Source organism: Mobula hypostoma, chromosome 2 (assembly GCF_963921235.1).
Source record: "Mobula hypostoma chromosome 2, sMobHyp1.1, whole genome shotgun sequence".
NCBI lineage: Eukaryota > Metazoa > Chordata > Chondrichthyes > Myliobatiformes > Myliobatidae > Mobula > Mobula hypostoma.
This window is the reverse complement of record NC_086098.1, coordinates 38,675,232-38,689,717: the sequence shown is the minus strand read 5'-3', so window position 1 is coordinate 38,689,717 and position 14,486 is coordinate 38,675,232. Positions and strand designations below refer to the sequence as shown.

The following is a 14,486-nucleotide window of genomic DNA, read 5'->3' as shown; positions in this document are numbered from 1 at the left end:
ACTTGGAATCTAATATCTTGCTTTTTGATATGCCTTCAAGATGATGGCAAACACGAGGAAAGAAACGAGGTGTTTAAGCAGAGTATGTGGTGGGAGTAGATGATAGCTTTAGTATTCCCAATGGTTTCATGGGGGTGGTTGTAAAACAATTTGAGAGCACAGAGCAGAGAAGGTCTGAGAGCCATCGTAGAGAGGAGGAACTAAATTTGATACTTATGGTTGCAGCTGACATTGATAATAATGGAAGATGATTGCTGTTTTGGTAAGTGGTGGAGCTACTACAGGTTAGAAAAATCCTAGAGAACTGAGTAGTGGAGAGGCATTAGAAACAGGGTTATTGTTAGAAACAAAAAAAAATCTCATAGAAGTTGAGGATCAGGGAGTGGCAATGGCAGTAGTCACAAGAAAAGTAATGTGTGACAGGGTTGTTTTGACAGAAGCCGTGTGTGGAAACTGGTGCTTCAGATTGAGCAGATTCATCAGCTATGAAGAGGCTATGCTTGGAGAGAGCCGTGTGAAATGTCAATCTCCCTTAACCTATAAAGGAAAGCTGGATAATCATGTTTAGTGGGAATAGAGACAAGGGATAATCTCATCGAAATTATTTTGAAGAATGTGGGAGAGGAACTAGAAAGAAGTGAATTTAGGGTTTAAGTCTTTTCCACAAGACAAACTTCTGGAAAATCATCCAATAACCAGGCATCAGTTAGCACATCATAAATATAAGGGATTCTGCAGATGCTGGAAATCAAGAGCAATACATATAATGGTTGGAGAAACTCAGCAGGCTAGGAAGCATCCATGGAAATGAATAAACAGTCAACATTTCGGGCCAAGACCCCCCTTAAGGACTGGAAAGGAAGGGGAAAGACACCCTATCGGTTTATTTAGCCCTTGAGCTATCCTGATAGCTTTCAGGTTCCCCTCTTGTTTTGTTGCTGCAATTATTTCTAAATTATCAGGCTGTTCAGCATGTTATGGATGAACAGAAATTTACACTATCATGATGATATTTTACATTACCATAAGATGGTTTCTACTGACATTTACAGTCAGTAGAAACCATTTCATGATAATATGAAATAAAAATGCTTTAATTCATACATTCAAAATAATGGAATTCTATGTTTTTTAGCTTCTAGATATGAAGGTTTTTGTGGACACTGACTCTGATATCAGACTTGTTCGACGTTTAAAAAGAGATATATCTGAGAGAGGTCGTGACATTGTTGGTGTCATCAAGCAGTACAACAAGTTTGTCAAGCCTGCGTTTGAGCAGTACATAGAGCCAACAGTACAGCTTTCAGATATTGTGGTCCCTCGAGGTAAGAATTCTTTAAACATCTATCTGTGTTTAAATAGGCACAATGGCTAAATACAAAACTGCAAAAATTTTGAAAAATGTAGTTTCCATTATTAATGTTAATACTTTTGAGATTATTATAGTACTGATCTGCAGGTTATAATTAGGGCTCAAGAAAAGAGTGGAATTTCAACCATGGTATATATGAACTAAAATTAAATGTACGATGACATTTGTAATGGGTGAAATTTAACTTCAGAAGTACTGCAATATCTGTAATAGGAAATTCTGTTGGAATAGTTTCTCTATAATGACTCAATTTAGAACATGGAGCAGTCCAGCACAAAATGTTAAGCCAACCAACTCAATGATAAACCTAACCCTTCCTTCCCTCAAAGCCCATAACCCTCCATTTATTTTACATCCATGTGCCTAGCTTAAGTGTCCCTGTTGTATCAGAATCAGGTTTAATGCCAGTGGTGTATGCCGTGACTTGTTTTGCAGCAGCAGTACATATTTTTTTAAAAAGGCCCAAATGAATAACATAACAGAAGTACATGCAACTGATACTAGTTAAAACTGTTCAGGAACAGTCTGCTGTCCCAATTAAGCAGCTGTCCAAGTAAACGATGAGAATCGCGGCTATTGATTAGTTTTTCTTCTTTGTGTGTGTATGCATGTTTATGTGTATGTGTGATGCTGGGAAGGCTACTGTCCATGATGGAGCTGGCTAAGTTGGCAACTTTTTGCAGCTTAATCCAATCCTGTGCAGTGCTGTTCCATCAATGAGGACTGGTGTGTGTTCCTTTGACTTCCCCTTCCGAATTATTACTATCCATTACACCACTCGTCTTTAGAGTAGCAATGGAGTCCTCCATTTCAGGCAATGTTCAGAGCTGCTTTTGTTGTCAGTAACTTTCTCTCAGATTTTATTAGTCATGCAAGTCCCAAGTGGAGACACAGGAATAGCATTTCACTTGTATGTAAAACGATTCTTCATTGCTCTTTCCATAACAATCTTGTTGTACCTGTCAGGGTTGTTAGCCCTGAGCTGAATACCCTTACCTGGAAGACTGGTGGACCACTCTTAGTCTGTCCTCTGCCATTTGACCTGTTTGGCATGGGTGACCGTACCAAGTGCCAAAGCATATAAAGCCCTGACTCCCAGCCAACATATCTCTCTGGGTCACTGAGCCATGCAAGCTTCCAAACCATGACAAGGTTGTGGTCCTCCCTTTCCTGAAGTCCATAATTAATTCCCTGGTCTTACTGACATTGAGTGCGAGGTTGTTGTTGTAACACCACTCAACCATCTGATCTGGCTCCGCCTCTTCCACCACCCCGGCAGTGTACTTCAATCATCGACCACTCTCAGAGTAGATAATATATATAAAAAAAACAAACACTTACATCTTTCCTCCACTTTCTTCTATGCATCTTAAACACATGTTGTCTGGTATAGGCCATTGCCACTCTGGAAAAAAGGTGCTGGCTATCCACTCTACCAATGCCTCTTATAATCTTGTACACCTTTATCAGATCCTCCAATGACAAATACCCTAGCTTGCTCAATCATTCCTCATTAAATATTTCTCCAATCTAGAAAGCATTCTGGTAAAACAAATCACAACCAAGAGAAAATCTGCAGATGCTGGAAAATCTGGTAAATTTCTGGTAAATCTCCTCCGCATCCACTCCTTCCTAAATGATGAAACCAAAACTGAACACTATTTTAAGTGTGACCTAACAAGAATTTTATGGAGCACAGTATTACCTTGTGGCCACTGAACTCAATATCCCAACTAACGAAGGCCAACACACCATATGCTTTCTTAACCACCCTGTCAAGTTGCACGGCAACTTGGGACTTGGACCCCAAGATCCTTTTGTTGCTCCATGCTACTAACAATCTTGCCATTAACTATGTACTCTGCCTTCAAGTTCAATCTTCCAAAATGTATCATTCCGCATATTTCTAGATTGGACTCCCCTCTACCATTTTCCACCCAACTGTATCCTGTCTTTATATCGTTGTAAAGTACAACAGCCTTCTACACTATCCACGGCGCCTCCAATCTTTGTGTCATCTGCAAACTTGCTAACTCACCCCTTTACTTCTTCATCCAAGTTATTTATAAAACTCACGATGACCACGGGTTCCAGAACTAATCCCTGCGGAATACCACCAGTCATTGACCTCCAGGTAGAGAATGCTCCATCTAGTACTACCCTCTGGCTTCTGTAGGCATACCAGTTCTGAATCCACCCAGCCAACCTTTCATGAATCTCATGCCTCATGAATTTCTGGGTGAGTCTGCAATGGGGAACCTTGTCAAGTACCTAACTAAAAACCATAGATGCTACATCCACTGCTCTAACTTCATACAATTGTTTTCTCAACTATTAATTTTTTTTTTGGTTTGTGGCAATGCCACTCATTTTGTACCAGTAAGTTAGCTCTGCATGGCTAAAGTTCTGGAATGTGATCTCCAAATTACTTGAGGAAAAAATTCCCACAATATAAGAGGAAGTGATTATGTATTTGTTATTAATTTTATGTTGCACAACACAGGGAATTGAATCACCTTAGTCAACATTTAACCACCCAAGCTCACCATTCACCTATCTAAGTTCTTGATCAAAGAGGCCCATTAGAGTGTAGGCCTTCAAATTGCATACGGAAAGCCCATCCCTTCCACTGGAATTTCCTTGATAGTCAGTAAAACCATGCCTTCAGGATTACTGAATGTCAAAATTTAGAAAACTTGTCCTGAAATTGAAAGATATGAAGTCTATTTAAAAACAACACACTTAAATTTTAACTATAAAATTTTAAAACTTAAAATGCCAGAAAACAATGCAATTAAATATATTTATTAACAATTAAATTATTTTAAAATTATGAACACTATCTGGAACTCAGTCCTCTCCCCTCCTTTAAAATGTCTGGTGCAGGTATGCCAACACAACTACATAGAAATAGGCAGTGGGCGCAGTCAAACAAAAAGATTGTGTGGCTGCAATACTTAGTGAGCATGAAGATTTCCTTTTAGTTTAAAACAATCACTGTACTTACAGTACCTATTTACCCATTCTGAATTTACGTGAGTGCTTTCAGGTATTGCAGATTGCTGAAATTATGAGAGTGACCTTTTGAAATGAAGGCGCAATTTCAGCCTGAACCTGCTTCACTCTGTCAGTCCAGTTCTTTATCCAATTGAGATTCTCATTTAAATAATTATAATGCAAATACTCTCCAAGCAGTGTTTAAACTCCAGTATATTTTGCTATTGACCTGTGGGGTTCTGAAGCTAATCACAATTTATGGTAATGACTATAAATTTATAGTAAAAAGCAAAATGTAGCATATTTAGGGTTGCTAATAGTAAAAATAAACTAATTGGGGAAAATGAGCTGTCTAAAAGTGTGAGGGAGTCTTGAACAAAGTGGCAAATACAGAACAATGTGAACTACATTTCCTACAATAATATGAAGAAAAATAATTTTTAAACAATAAACTAGTAATGTTAGTATAATGGTTCATGAATAATTAAGCATTCGTATTATTATATTTTTATAAATAGGGGTGTGGATATCATCAGCAAACGAGTGTTTAGTTTCTATCTCAAGGAAGATGTGGTGCGGAACTCTAAATTTAAAAACGGAAAATGCTGAAAATACTTAGCTGTAATGTTCTATGGTTCTATTAGTATGTCTGTGGGGGAAAAAAAAACAGAGCTGACATTTCAGGTTCAAAGTAAATTTATTATCATAGTACATATGATTATCATAGTACCATATACAACCCTGAGATTAATTTTTTTGTGGGCATTCTCAGTAAATATAAAGAAAATAAGAAAAAAAACATAATAGCCAGTAAATAAATAAATAAATAAATAAATAAATAAGCAAGCAAGCAGTAAATATTGAGAACATGAGATGAAGGCTCCTTGTAAGTGAATCCATAGGTTGAGGGAATAGTTAACTGATGGGACAAGTAAATTTGAGTGAAACTATCCAGGCTCCCTCTCCTAGTTTCATCTGCCTTGTATTGAAATAAACACATTTCACTCCATCTTTCTCATTGTGTTCTGTAACCTGCCCTTCCTTTCAACCTATGTGGCATAGCTCGTGCCTTCCCATCAATCCCAACTTCTTTAAGCTTAAGGTAAATTTTGGAATTCTCTATCTCCAGAATTATGAATGTTCAGTAATAATATTTTAAAAACCGAGGTTGGTAATTTATTAGATATCAGGGAAATTAGAAGATGTGAGGATCAGCTGCCAAATTGGAGAAGCACAGAATTTGTCTGAAAATGAATTGTAAAGTGAAGGATTTTTTTTACAGGTTTATAGAATCAATATCCACATAGCTTATATGCAGTGCCCTGACAATATTTTTCTTTGTAGCATCACATTGGTTATATCATACTTATTAAGGTAGACAGTACTTCTTGCTTGTGTGGAGGATAAATTGATAGAACAAACATGAGGAAGTCTGCAGACGCTGGAATTTCAAGCAACACACATAAAAGTTGCTGGTGAATGCAGCAGGCCAAGCAGCATCTATTGGAAGAGGTACAGTCAACGTTTTGGGCCGAGACCCTTTGTCAGGACTAACTGAAAGAAGAGCTGGTAAGAGATTTGTAAGTGGGAGGGGAGGGGGGAGATCTGAAATGATAGGACAAGACAGGAGGGGGAGGGATGGAGCCAAGAGCTGGACAGTTGATTGGCACAAGGGAAATGAGAGGATCATGAGGATCACTGAACACCTATGCTCTGTCCGCCAGAGAAAGCAGGATCTCCCAGTGGCCACATATTTTAATTCCACGTCCCATTCCCATTCTGATATGTCTATCCATGGCCTCCTCTACTGTAAAGATGAAGCCACACTCAGGTTGGAGGAACAACACCTTATATTCTGTCTGGGTAGCCTCCAACCTGATGGCATGAACATTGACTTCTCAAACTTCTGCTAATGCCCCAACTCTCCCTCATGCCCTGTCCGTTATTTGTTTATATACACACATTCTTTTTCTCTCTCTCCTTTTTCTCCCTCTGTCCCTCTCACTATACCCCTTGCCCAGCCTCTGGGCTCCCCCCTCCCCCTTTTCTTTCTCCCTAGGCCTCCAGTCCCATGATCCTGTCATTTCCCTTGTGCCAACCAACTGTCCAGCTCTTGGCTCCATCCCTCCCCCTCCTGTCTTCTATCATTTTGGATCTCCCCCTCCCCTTCCCACTTTCAAATCTCTTACTAGCTCTGCTTTCAGTTAGTCCTGACGAAGGGTCTCGGCCCGAAACGTTGACTGTACCTCTTCCAATAGATGCTGCCTGGCCTGCTGCATTCACCAGCAACTTTTAAATTAATAGGGCACTTTGTTTTTAACAGAAACTTCATTTGAACTAGATTTACCTGCTGAAAGATCAGATTCATGGATATTTATTGTCACCATATTACAACATATTTCAGAATCAGGTTCAGTATCACCAGCATATGTCATGACATTTGTTAACCTTTGGCAACAGTACAATGAAATAGATGATAAATATAGCGGGGTGGGGGGAGAGGAACTAAATTACAGTAAATAAATACGTATATTAAATAATTAAATTAAAATAAAGTGTAAAAAATAAATTTTTAAAAAGGTAGTAAGGTGGTGTTTATGGGTTCAATGTCCATTTAAGAATCGGATGGCGGAAGGGAAGACACTGTTTCTGAATCACTGAGTGTGTGCCTTTAGGCTTCTGTACCTCCTTCCCAATGGTAACAATGAAAAGGTTGCATGTCTCGGGTGATGGGTGTCCTTGGTGATGGATGCCTCCTTCATGGGGCACCACCTCTTGAAGATGTTTTGGATACTAAGGACACTAAGGAAGCTGATTAATTTTACAACTTCCTGCAACTTACTTCAATCTTGTGCAGTAGCCCACCATGTATCAGATGGTAATGCAGCCTGACAGTATGTTGCAACTAGGTTGGGTGTTTACCATAAGATGCGAGAGCAGAATTGGGCCACACACTCAAAATACGGGAGGAACTCAGCAGATCTAGGCAGTATCAATGGGGGGAAAAAAGTATAGTTGACATTTCAGGATGAAACCCTTCGGCAGTGGGTCTCGTCCCAAAATGTCAACTGTACTTTTTTCCATAGATGCTACCTGGCCTACTGAGTTCCTCCAGAATTTTGTATGTGTAGCTTGGATCTCCAGTATCTGCAGATTTTCTCTTCTTTGTGAGCAGAATTAGGCCATTCAGCCTGTCAAGTCTGCTCCACCATTCAATCATGGATGATCCTATTTTCCCCTCTTCAACCCCATTCCATGGCCTGCTCCCCATAACCTTTGATGTTGTGTCTGTTCAAGAACCTATCAATCTCTGCCTTAAATACACTCAATGACCTGGCCTCCACAGCTGCCTATGGTAACAAATTCCACAAATTCACCACTGTTTGGCTAAAGAAATTTCTCCGTATCTTTGTTTTAAATGGACACCTTCCTATCCTGAGGCTGTGCCTACTATGTTTCAGTTTCAAAAGGTTACAGTAAGATTTACAGTCTCAATCCTTCCAACATATGAGATCAGAGATCTGATATATCACTGAGTCTTTGTAAAAGTTTAACATTTGAATCTCTGTATACTTATTAGGTGGAGAGAACTTTGTTGCTCTTGATCTGATTGTCCAACATGTTCATAGTCAACTGGAAAAGGTAGGCAAGAGTCAGGATTATATTACAATGTATTTGTATTAATTTTGTTTACCTTCCTTATGTGTATATACTTAATAAAAATTTTCTTGCATGTTTTTATTTTGAAAAGTGCATTACATTTTTCATTATTATTTGTTTTAAATTGTATCGTAGCCATTCATATATTTGCCATGAGTATGTGCTCTTTCACTATTCCAAGCTTGCCCAGCACGGAGGTTGGGGGGCGGGTGCAGGAGAGACACCTAACATTCTTATGCAATACTTGCATTTGACTATCTGATCTGCGATTACAAATAAGATGCATTTCACCTCTCAAAGTAAACGACTGAAATGTTAATTATCCAAAAGATACAGGAATAGATCTTTTGTGTCCCTGCACTGATAGGCTGAAGTACTTGGGCATATTAAATTTTCAAATAAAGCAAAGCTCTGGGAACAATTGAGCAGTAAATTTTGTTACTGAAGTTATTTTGTTTAGATCTTACACACAGCATGACTTGATTCCCTTAGAGCAGATATCCTCTTAAATATCCACAAGGTAGTAAAGAACATTAAAATCTGCAAAGCAATTTTGAGGCCAGGCTGCAGCTCATACAGTCTGTCCCTTCCTTAAGTTCTGATTGCTGCAGCTTTCCTCTTCCAAACCTAAAGATATTCTGGAGTTTCTCTCTCTTTTCCTCTTGCGCTTCTCATCATGTGTTTGAAAGTTGCTTCCCAACACCTCCACTCAAGTACTGTGCTAAAATAACTTAATCTTATTTAGCTCAACGACATGATCAGTAACTTGTCTCTACTCTTGCCTCCACAAGTTGACAGCAACTTCGTAACTTGTCTGTGTGTCATCCCATGGAGCCATCGCCTGCTAGCACACTTTCCAAATGCGGAATAGTACTCTTGCTTCTTTAATCCAGTGTAACTTGTGTTGCTAAACCTGAATGTGCTTCACAATATCAATATTTTTCCCATAATTCCATACTGTGGCTCCTTCGTCTCACTGCCTCAACTGTAGAGGTGGTACCCAGTAGCAAGCAAAGTTAAAAATTGGCTGGGTTTCAGCCTTCTGTCTTTTCAATTTCCAAAAATGTTTATTCACACCTATAGGAGGGCTCTGTTCTGACTTTGCTTCATTCCATAGCTGCTGTTGAAACTGAACCGCAGTTTTTGCTAGTCACTTTTTATTGATGACCTCATTTCTCCATCTCAACGTGTGGAATTAAAAGTTGTTATTTGGTCCCTTGGGCTTTGTATAGAGATCTTTTTTGATGCGTTTTTCCTAGGTGCAATTGTAAAATAATGAACTAGCCCAGCTGTTGTGAAACTACACATGTTGTACAGATGAAGAGCGCTGCTTGTAGTGTCATGAATCAAAGTTTTTTTTTCTCCAATGACTTTTAAAATCCCAGGTGCAATACATTATCTTTCATTTTGTGGAGGATGTCTTTTTTTCTGAGAATCCTGTCATCAGAGATAATCTTGCTATTTTTGAAGGCACATTTGCACCAGATGCTTTGCCAATTATCACTATTTAAATGAGATTGTTAATTTTTTTTTAACTTGCAGAACCACACGTCACTCAGCTTTACTTTCCTTTAATCCTGATTTTTCTTTTTTGGTTTCTTATGACAATGAATGATCAGCATGCCTTTTGGAATGCTTATTTGAAATGTTTGATCTATGCTATATGCATTTTTCACCATTATTAGCATAAGTGTAAATGTTAACACTAATAAAGTAGAATTGTGGGGAAATTAAATAATTTTAGGATACATTATAGTTTGTGTTCCAGGAGAAGGCTTTTATTTGAGACACATATTCAGGATCCATTCAAACATGCAATAATTTGGGGACAAAAGGCCTTTTACCATCATAAAACATTAAAGTGTTAATGGGCTTTTATTCATGGCAAAATGTGAGGGAATGCTTTTTTTGTACTTGAACAGTTGCAGCTTGATATCGAATGATCCCACTAATGAGAATGACTTTCATTTTTATTTCTTTCCTCCCATATGTGGTAATGAAATACTTGATAAATCCTGAACGAATTTACTGTAATCACCACAGCGTGAAATCACTGTAAGGTATGACACAAAGAGTAATGTCTTTTGCCTGCAAAAAGGAAAAGGGAACATGATGAAGCTATGGCACCACTGATGGCCTTTCAGAAGGATCAAAATTTAATCTGCCTCAAGGGTCTCTGAGCCTCAGTCTGTCTATGTTTCACATATCTCCTGGTTCCTTTTTAATAACGTGTTACAATGTTTAAGTATATTGAGCCAGACACAGATGCTGGTTATTTCAATGGTATTTTTTTTATGACAAATTTCATCTCAAATTTAATCAATTGGCTATATAATCTTAAAGCCATACTCTCCCTAGTTGACTAAAAATTGTGTTAAATCTGCTCTTTTGAATAAAATTGGTACTGTTTTCAAATAATTGTTTAATTGAATATTTAGTGAATAAATTGAATGTTTCAAGCTAAGATTTTACCGAGTATTTAAACCTTGTATTCACCAAATAAAATAGAATGGAATTATACTATTGACTGGTACAGAAATACCAGTCTTCAAATATCAAATACTATTTAATTTGGATACAAAGACTAATACAGCCTGTCCGTGTTATGACAAATACCATCTTAATAACTACAACTTGGGCAAGTCCAAAAATCATTTAGGGAAATGTTGTATTGTTTTTAAAAAGAAAACTATTGTGAAGTAGATGTTTTTATAACTCGTAAAATAACATTATTCATTTATAACTGGCTCCGTATAGTAGTTTCCAACTATTGAGTTTGAGTGAAACTAAATGTATATAAAATATTTTGCATCAGGGTTCAGCCCTTGAAAGATTTTGTGATTTCCTTTAATCTGATTGGATGGGTGAGGGAAGAGATGTAAAGTGACTAAATTTTGTAAAAAAATCACAAAATTATATGAGCTATTGTCAAGAAATTATGTTCTTACTCCTTCCAGCAAAACAGCTTCATTAATGAATTTTGGACTGCACCCTAATGCTTTCTCAGTACACATCTGCTTTCCTTTGTGCTTGTGCCTAATATAGATGTCTTCTCTTTCTGTCTATGACTATTTCTTCAATTGTCTCGCATTGAATAATTCTGAACTGAACAGAGGAAACTACGCTGGGATATGTGAGGACAACTTGTGTATTTTGAGCTTGGATTTCAACTTTTAACATGATATTGCAGTTAACTTTATTTTTCTTTTTTGGCTTTTCACATATTCACTTGCACCTCATGTTGGCCTTTGTTTACTCGACTCTTTAATTTCAAAAGTTCAGTGTACAAATTTTATGTATACTAAATTTGGATTTTTTTTATATTGATTTGTGTTTTTAAAACGTACATAGAGATTGGTATTGTATTTTTTTACTTTAAAATCCAGTATTAATTTACTATTTTGCCTTCTAAAAATGACTGAGCATGGTCATAGTCATAGAAACGTACATCATGGGAACAGTCCGTTTGGTCCACCACATCAATATTGACTAGTGGGCACCCATACTGTTTTATGCCTAAACAATTCAAGTGGTCATCTAGAAACGTAAATTTTGTCAGTGACAATGCTTCAACCATTCACTTAGCACATTCTAGGTACTCGCCTCCCTCAAGGTGAAAAAGAACCCCCTCATATTCTCTCTGGATCACTTCCCCCTTTCCTCAATCTATCTGTCCATGTCCGATATGGGAAAAGGTTTTCTATCTATACCCAAAAAAATTTACATACCTAAGTTGTGTCCTCTCAAGAAAAAATCCTTCTAGGGAGAACATACCTGTAAAACTCTCTTCATAACTGAAACAATCCATCCTGACTGAAATGTCCTAATGAATTTCCTCTGCACTCTTTTCAGCATTATCACTTCCTTCCTATATTGTGACACTCTGAACCATGCACATTTCAGACCTAACGAAAGTTTTCTAAGGTTGGATCACAACATATCTGCTTTTGTATTCAATGACCAAATACTGAAGGCCACTATCTGCCACCTTCAATGATCTCTGAAATTGTAGTTCATGCTCCCTAAAAATCCTATCATTCGTGGTATATGTCGTAGCCTCAGTCATTCTCCCAAAATGCATTACCTCACCTCACCTCACCTCACATTTATCAGGCTTGCCATTTGTCAGCCTATTTCACAAACATGTTGATTATCATTCTGTAGTTTAAGGCTACTCTGCATATTCATTGTGTCATTTGGAACTTGCTGATCATGCCTCCCACTTTCACATCCAAGTCACTCATGTATATTACAAACAGCAAGGGGCTCGGCATCGATCCTTGTAAGCATGCAGTTGCAAAACAACCCCTCACCACCACCCCGTCTCTAATTGCCAAGCCAGGTTTGGATCCACTTTGCCAAAGGTTTTACTGAAGTCCATGTAAACCATATCTACTGCTCTGCCTTCATGAATAAAATGTGTTACTTTATCAAGAAAATTCAGTCAGATTTGTGGGGATCTGCCCTTAAAGCTATCTTGGCTATCTCTGACTAGACTCTTGTCTGCACAAAATATTCTGCAGATGCTGAGGTCAAAGCAACACGCACAACACGCTGGAGGAATTCAGCAAGTTAGGCAGCATCCGTGGAAACGAACAGTCAACGTTTGGGCCGAGACCTGAGGTTCTGACAAACGGTCTCAGCCAGAATTGTTGACTGTTCGTTCCCACAGATGCTGCCCGACCTGCTGAGTTTCTCCAGCATGTTGTGTGTGTAGACTCTTCTCTATCTCTGACTAGACTTGTCATTGCAAATGATCATTAATCTTGTCCCTCAGTATTTTCCCCATTAACTTTCCTGCTACTAATACTGGGTTCACCGGTTTATAACTACCAAGCTATTCCCTACTGTCTCGCTTGTGAAGGAAGACCACATGAGTTGTTCTGCAGTCAACGGGTGCCTTCCTTGTCATCAGCAAGGATGTCAAAATTTTTTAATCATAGTGATTGGGATCTACAAGTGATTAGATTTGCAGCTATAATAAGAACATATTAAAATGTTTTTTTCCCCTTTTAAAATCCTTATTTTAAAGATTTATATAAAGCGATTACAAAATTACTCTGACTATAAAATGCAGAGGATAAACTAGGTTTGGAATTGGCTAGTTTGCTAAGTGAACAATTATGGCAAATTGTGCTATTAAAACATCACTAAGAACTTGTATTTTGTAATATCTACAATTTTCAGAATATTTTACAACAGCACATAGTTCATAAAACTTTGAAGTTTGTGGCAGTTCTGATGATTACCTTTGATTTTGTTGGAGAAAGCTACAGTGTGGATGGCGATGGTCTACTGCATCAATGACTGCAAAACTCCCAAAACTATTTGTTTCATGCATTTGGCACAGGATTTGACTGGTAAATTGCCCTAGAAAGACTTGGAACAGGGACAAAAGATTACAGCTACATAGTTCGCTGAAAGTAGCACCAAAGGTAAACAGGGTTGTGAAGAAGACGTTTGACATGCCGATTTTCATCAGTCGAGAATTTTGAATATAGGAATTGGGATATCATGTCACAGTTGTAAAAGACGTTACTGAGGTTACACTTGGAGTACCGTGTACAGGTTTGGTAACCGTGTTATAGGAAAGGCGTCATTTAATTTGAATTGTATTGCTCTCCTTTACACCTGTGTACTGGGAAAGTCATTAAATAATCTTGAATCTTGAGAGAGTGTAGAGTAGATTAATGAGGATGCTGCCAGCATTCAAGGGCTTATGTTATAGGGAGAGGTTGGTCAGGTTAGGACTTTATTGTTTGCAAATAAGGTGACCTTAGATAAAATCATGCGGGGGATAGGTAAAGAGTAAGCACATAGTGAAGTGTTGCCAAAGAAAGTGGTTGAGCTGGTATAGAAACAGCATTTAAAAACATTAGGATAAGCACATAGGAGTGACACACAGAAAAATGCTGGAGGAACTCAGTAGGTCAGGTAGCACCTATGAAACAGTCAGTGTTTCAGGCAGAGATCTTTCAGGACTGGAAAGGACGGGGGAAGAAGTCAGACTAAGAAGGTGGGGGTAGGGGAAGGAGTACAGGCTAGATGGTGATAGGTGAAACCAGTGTGGGTAGGAAAGGTAAAGGGCTGGAGAAGAAGGAATCTGATTTAAGGAGACTGGGCCGTGGAGGAAAGGGAAGAAGGAGGGACACTTGGGGGGGAGGTGATAGGCGGGTGAGGAGAAGATGTAATAAGCCAGAGTGGGAAATAGAAAAAGGGACAAAGAAAAAAATTACTAAAAGGAGAAATCGATGTTCATGCCATCAGGTTGGAGGCTACCTTAACAGAATATACGGTGTTGCTCCTCCACCCTGAGAGAGGCCTCATCATGTCAAAAGAAGAAGCATTGGAATGGGAATAGGAATTAAAATATTTGGTTATCAAGAAACTGCGTTTTTGGCAGATGGAGTGGGATGCTCAACAAAGTGACCCCCACTCCCAATTTACATTGGGTCTC

At 38.3% G+C, this 14,486-nt stretch overlaps 1 protein-coding gene across 3 annotated transcripts in view; it reads left to right on the top strand.

Annotated features, from left to right (window-relative positions):
• Positions 1–14,486, top strand: part of si:ch211-243j20.2 (uridine-cytidine kinase-like 1) — a 74,639-nt gene that overhangs the window by 27,984 nt on the left and 32,169 nt on the right. For 2 of the 3 annotated variants that reach the window (XM_063035809.1, XM_063035792.1), the window contains exons 6-8: positions 1,136–1,325; positions 7,950–8,011; positions 11,143–11,162. In XM_063035809.1, coding sequence (XP_062891879.1) covers positions 1,136–1,325; positions 7,950–8,011; positions 11,143–11,162 — 272 coding nt within the window. Of the gene's footprint in view, positions 1–1,135; positions 1,326–7,949; positions 8,012–10,072; positions 10,090–11,142; positions 11,163–14,486 lie in introns of all 3 variants that reach the window. The other variant, XM_063035801.1, reaches the window with a different exon arrangement.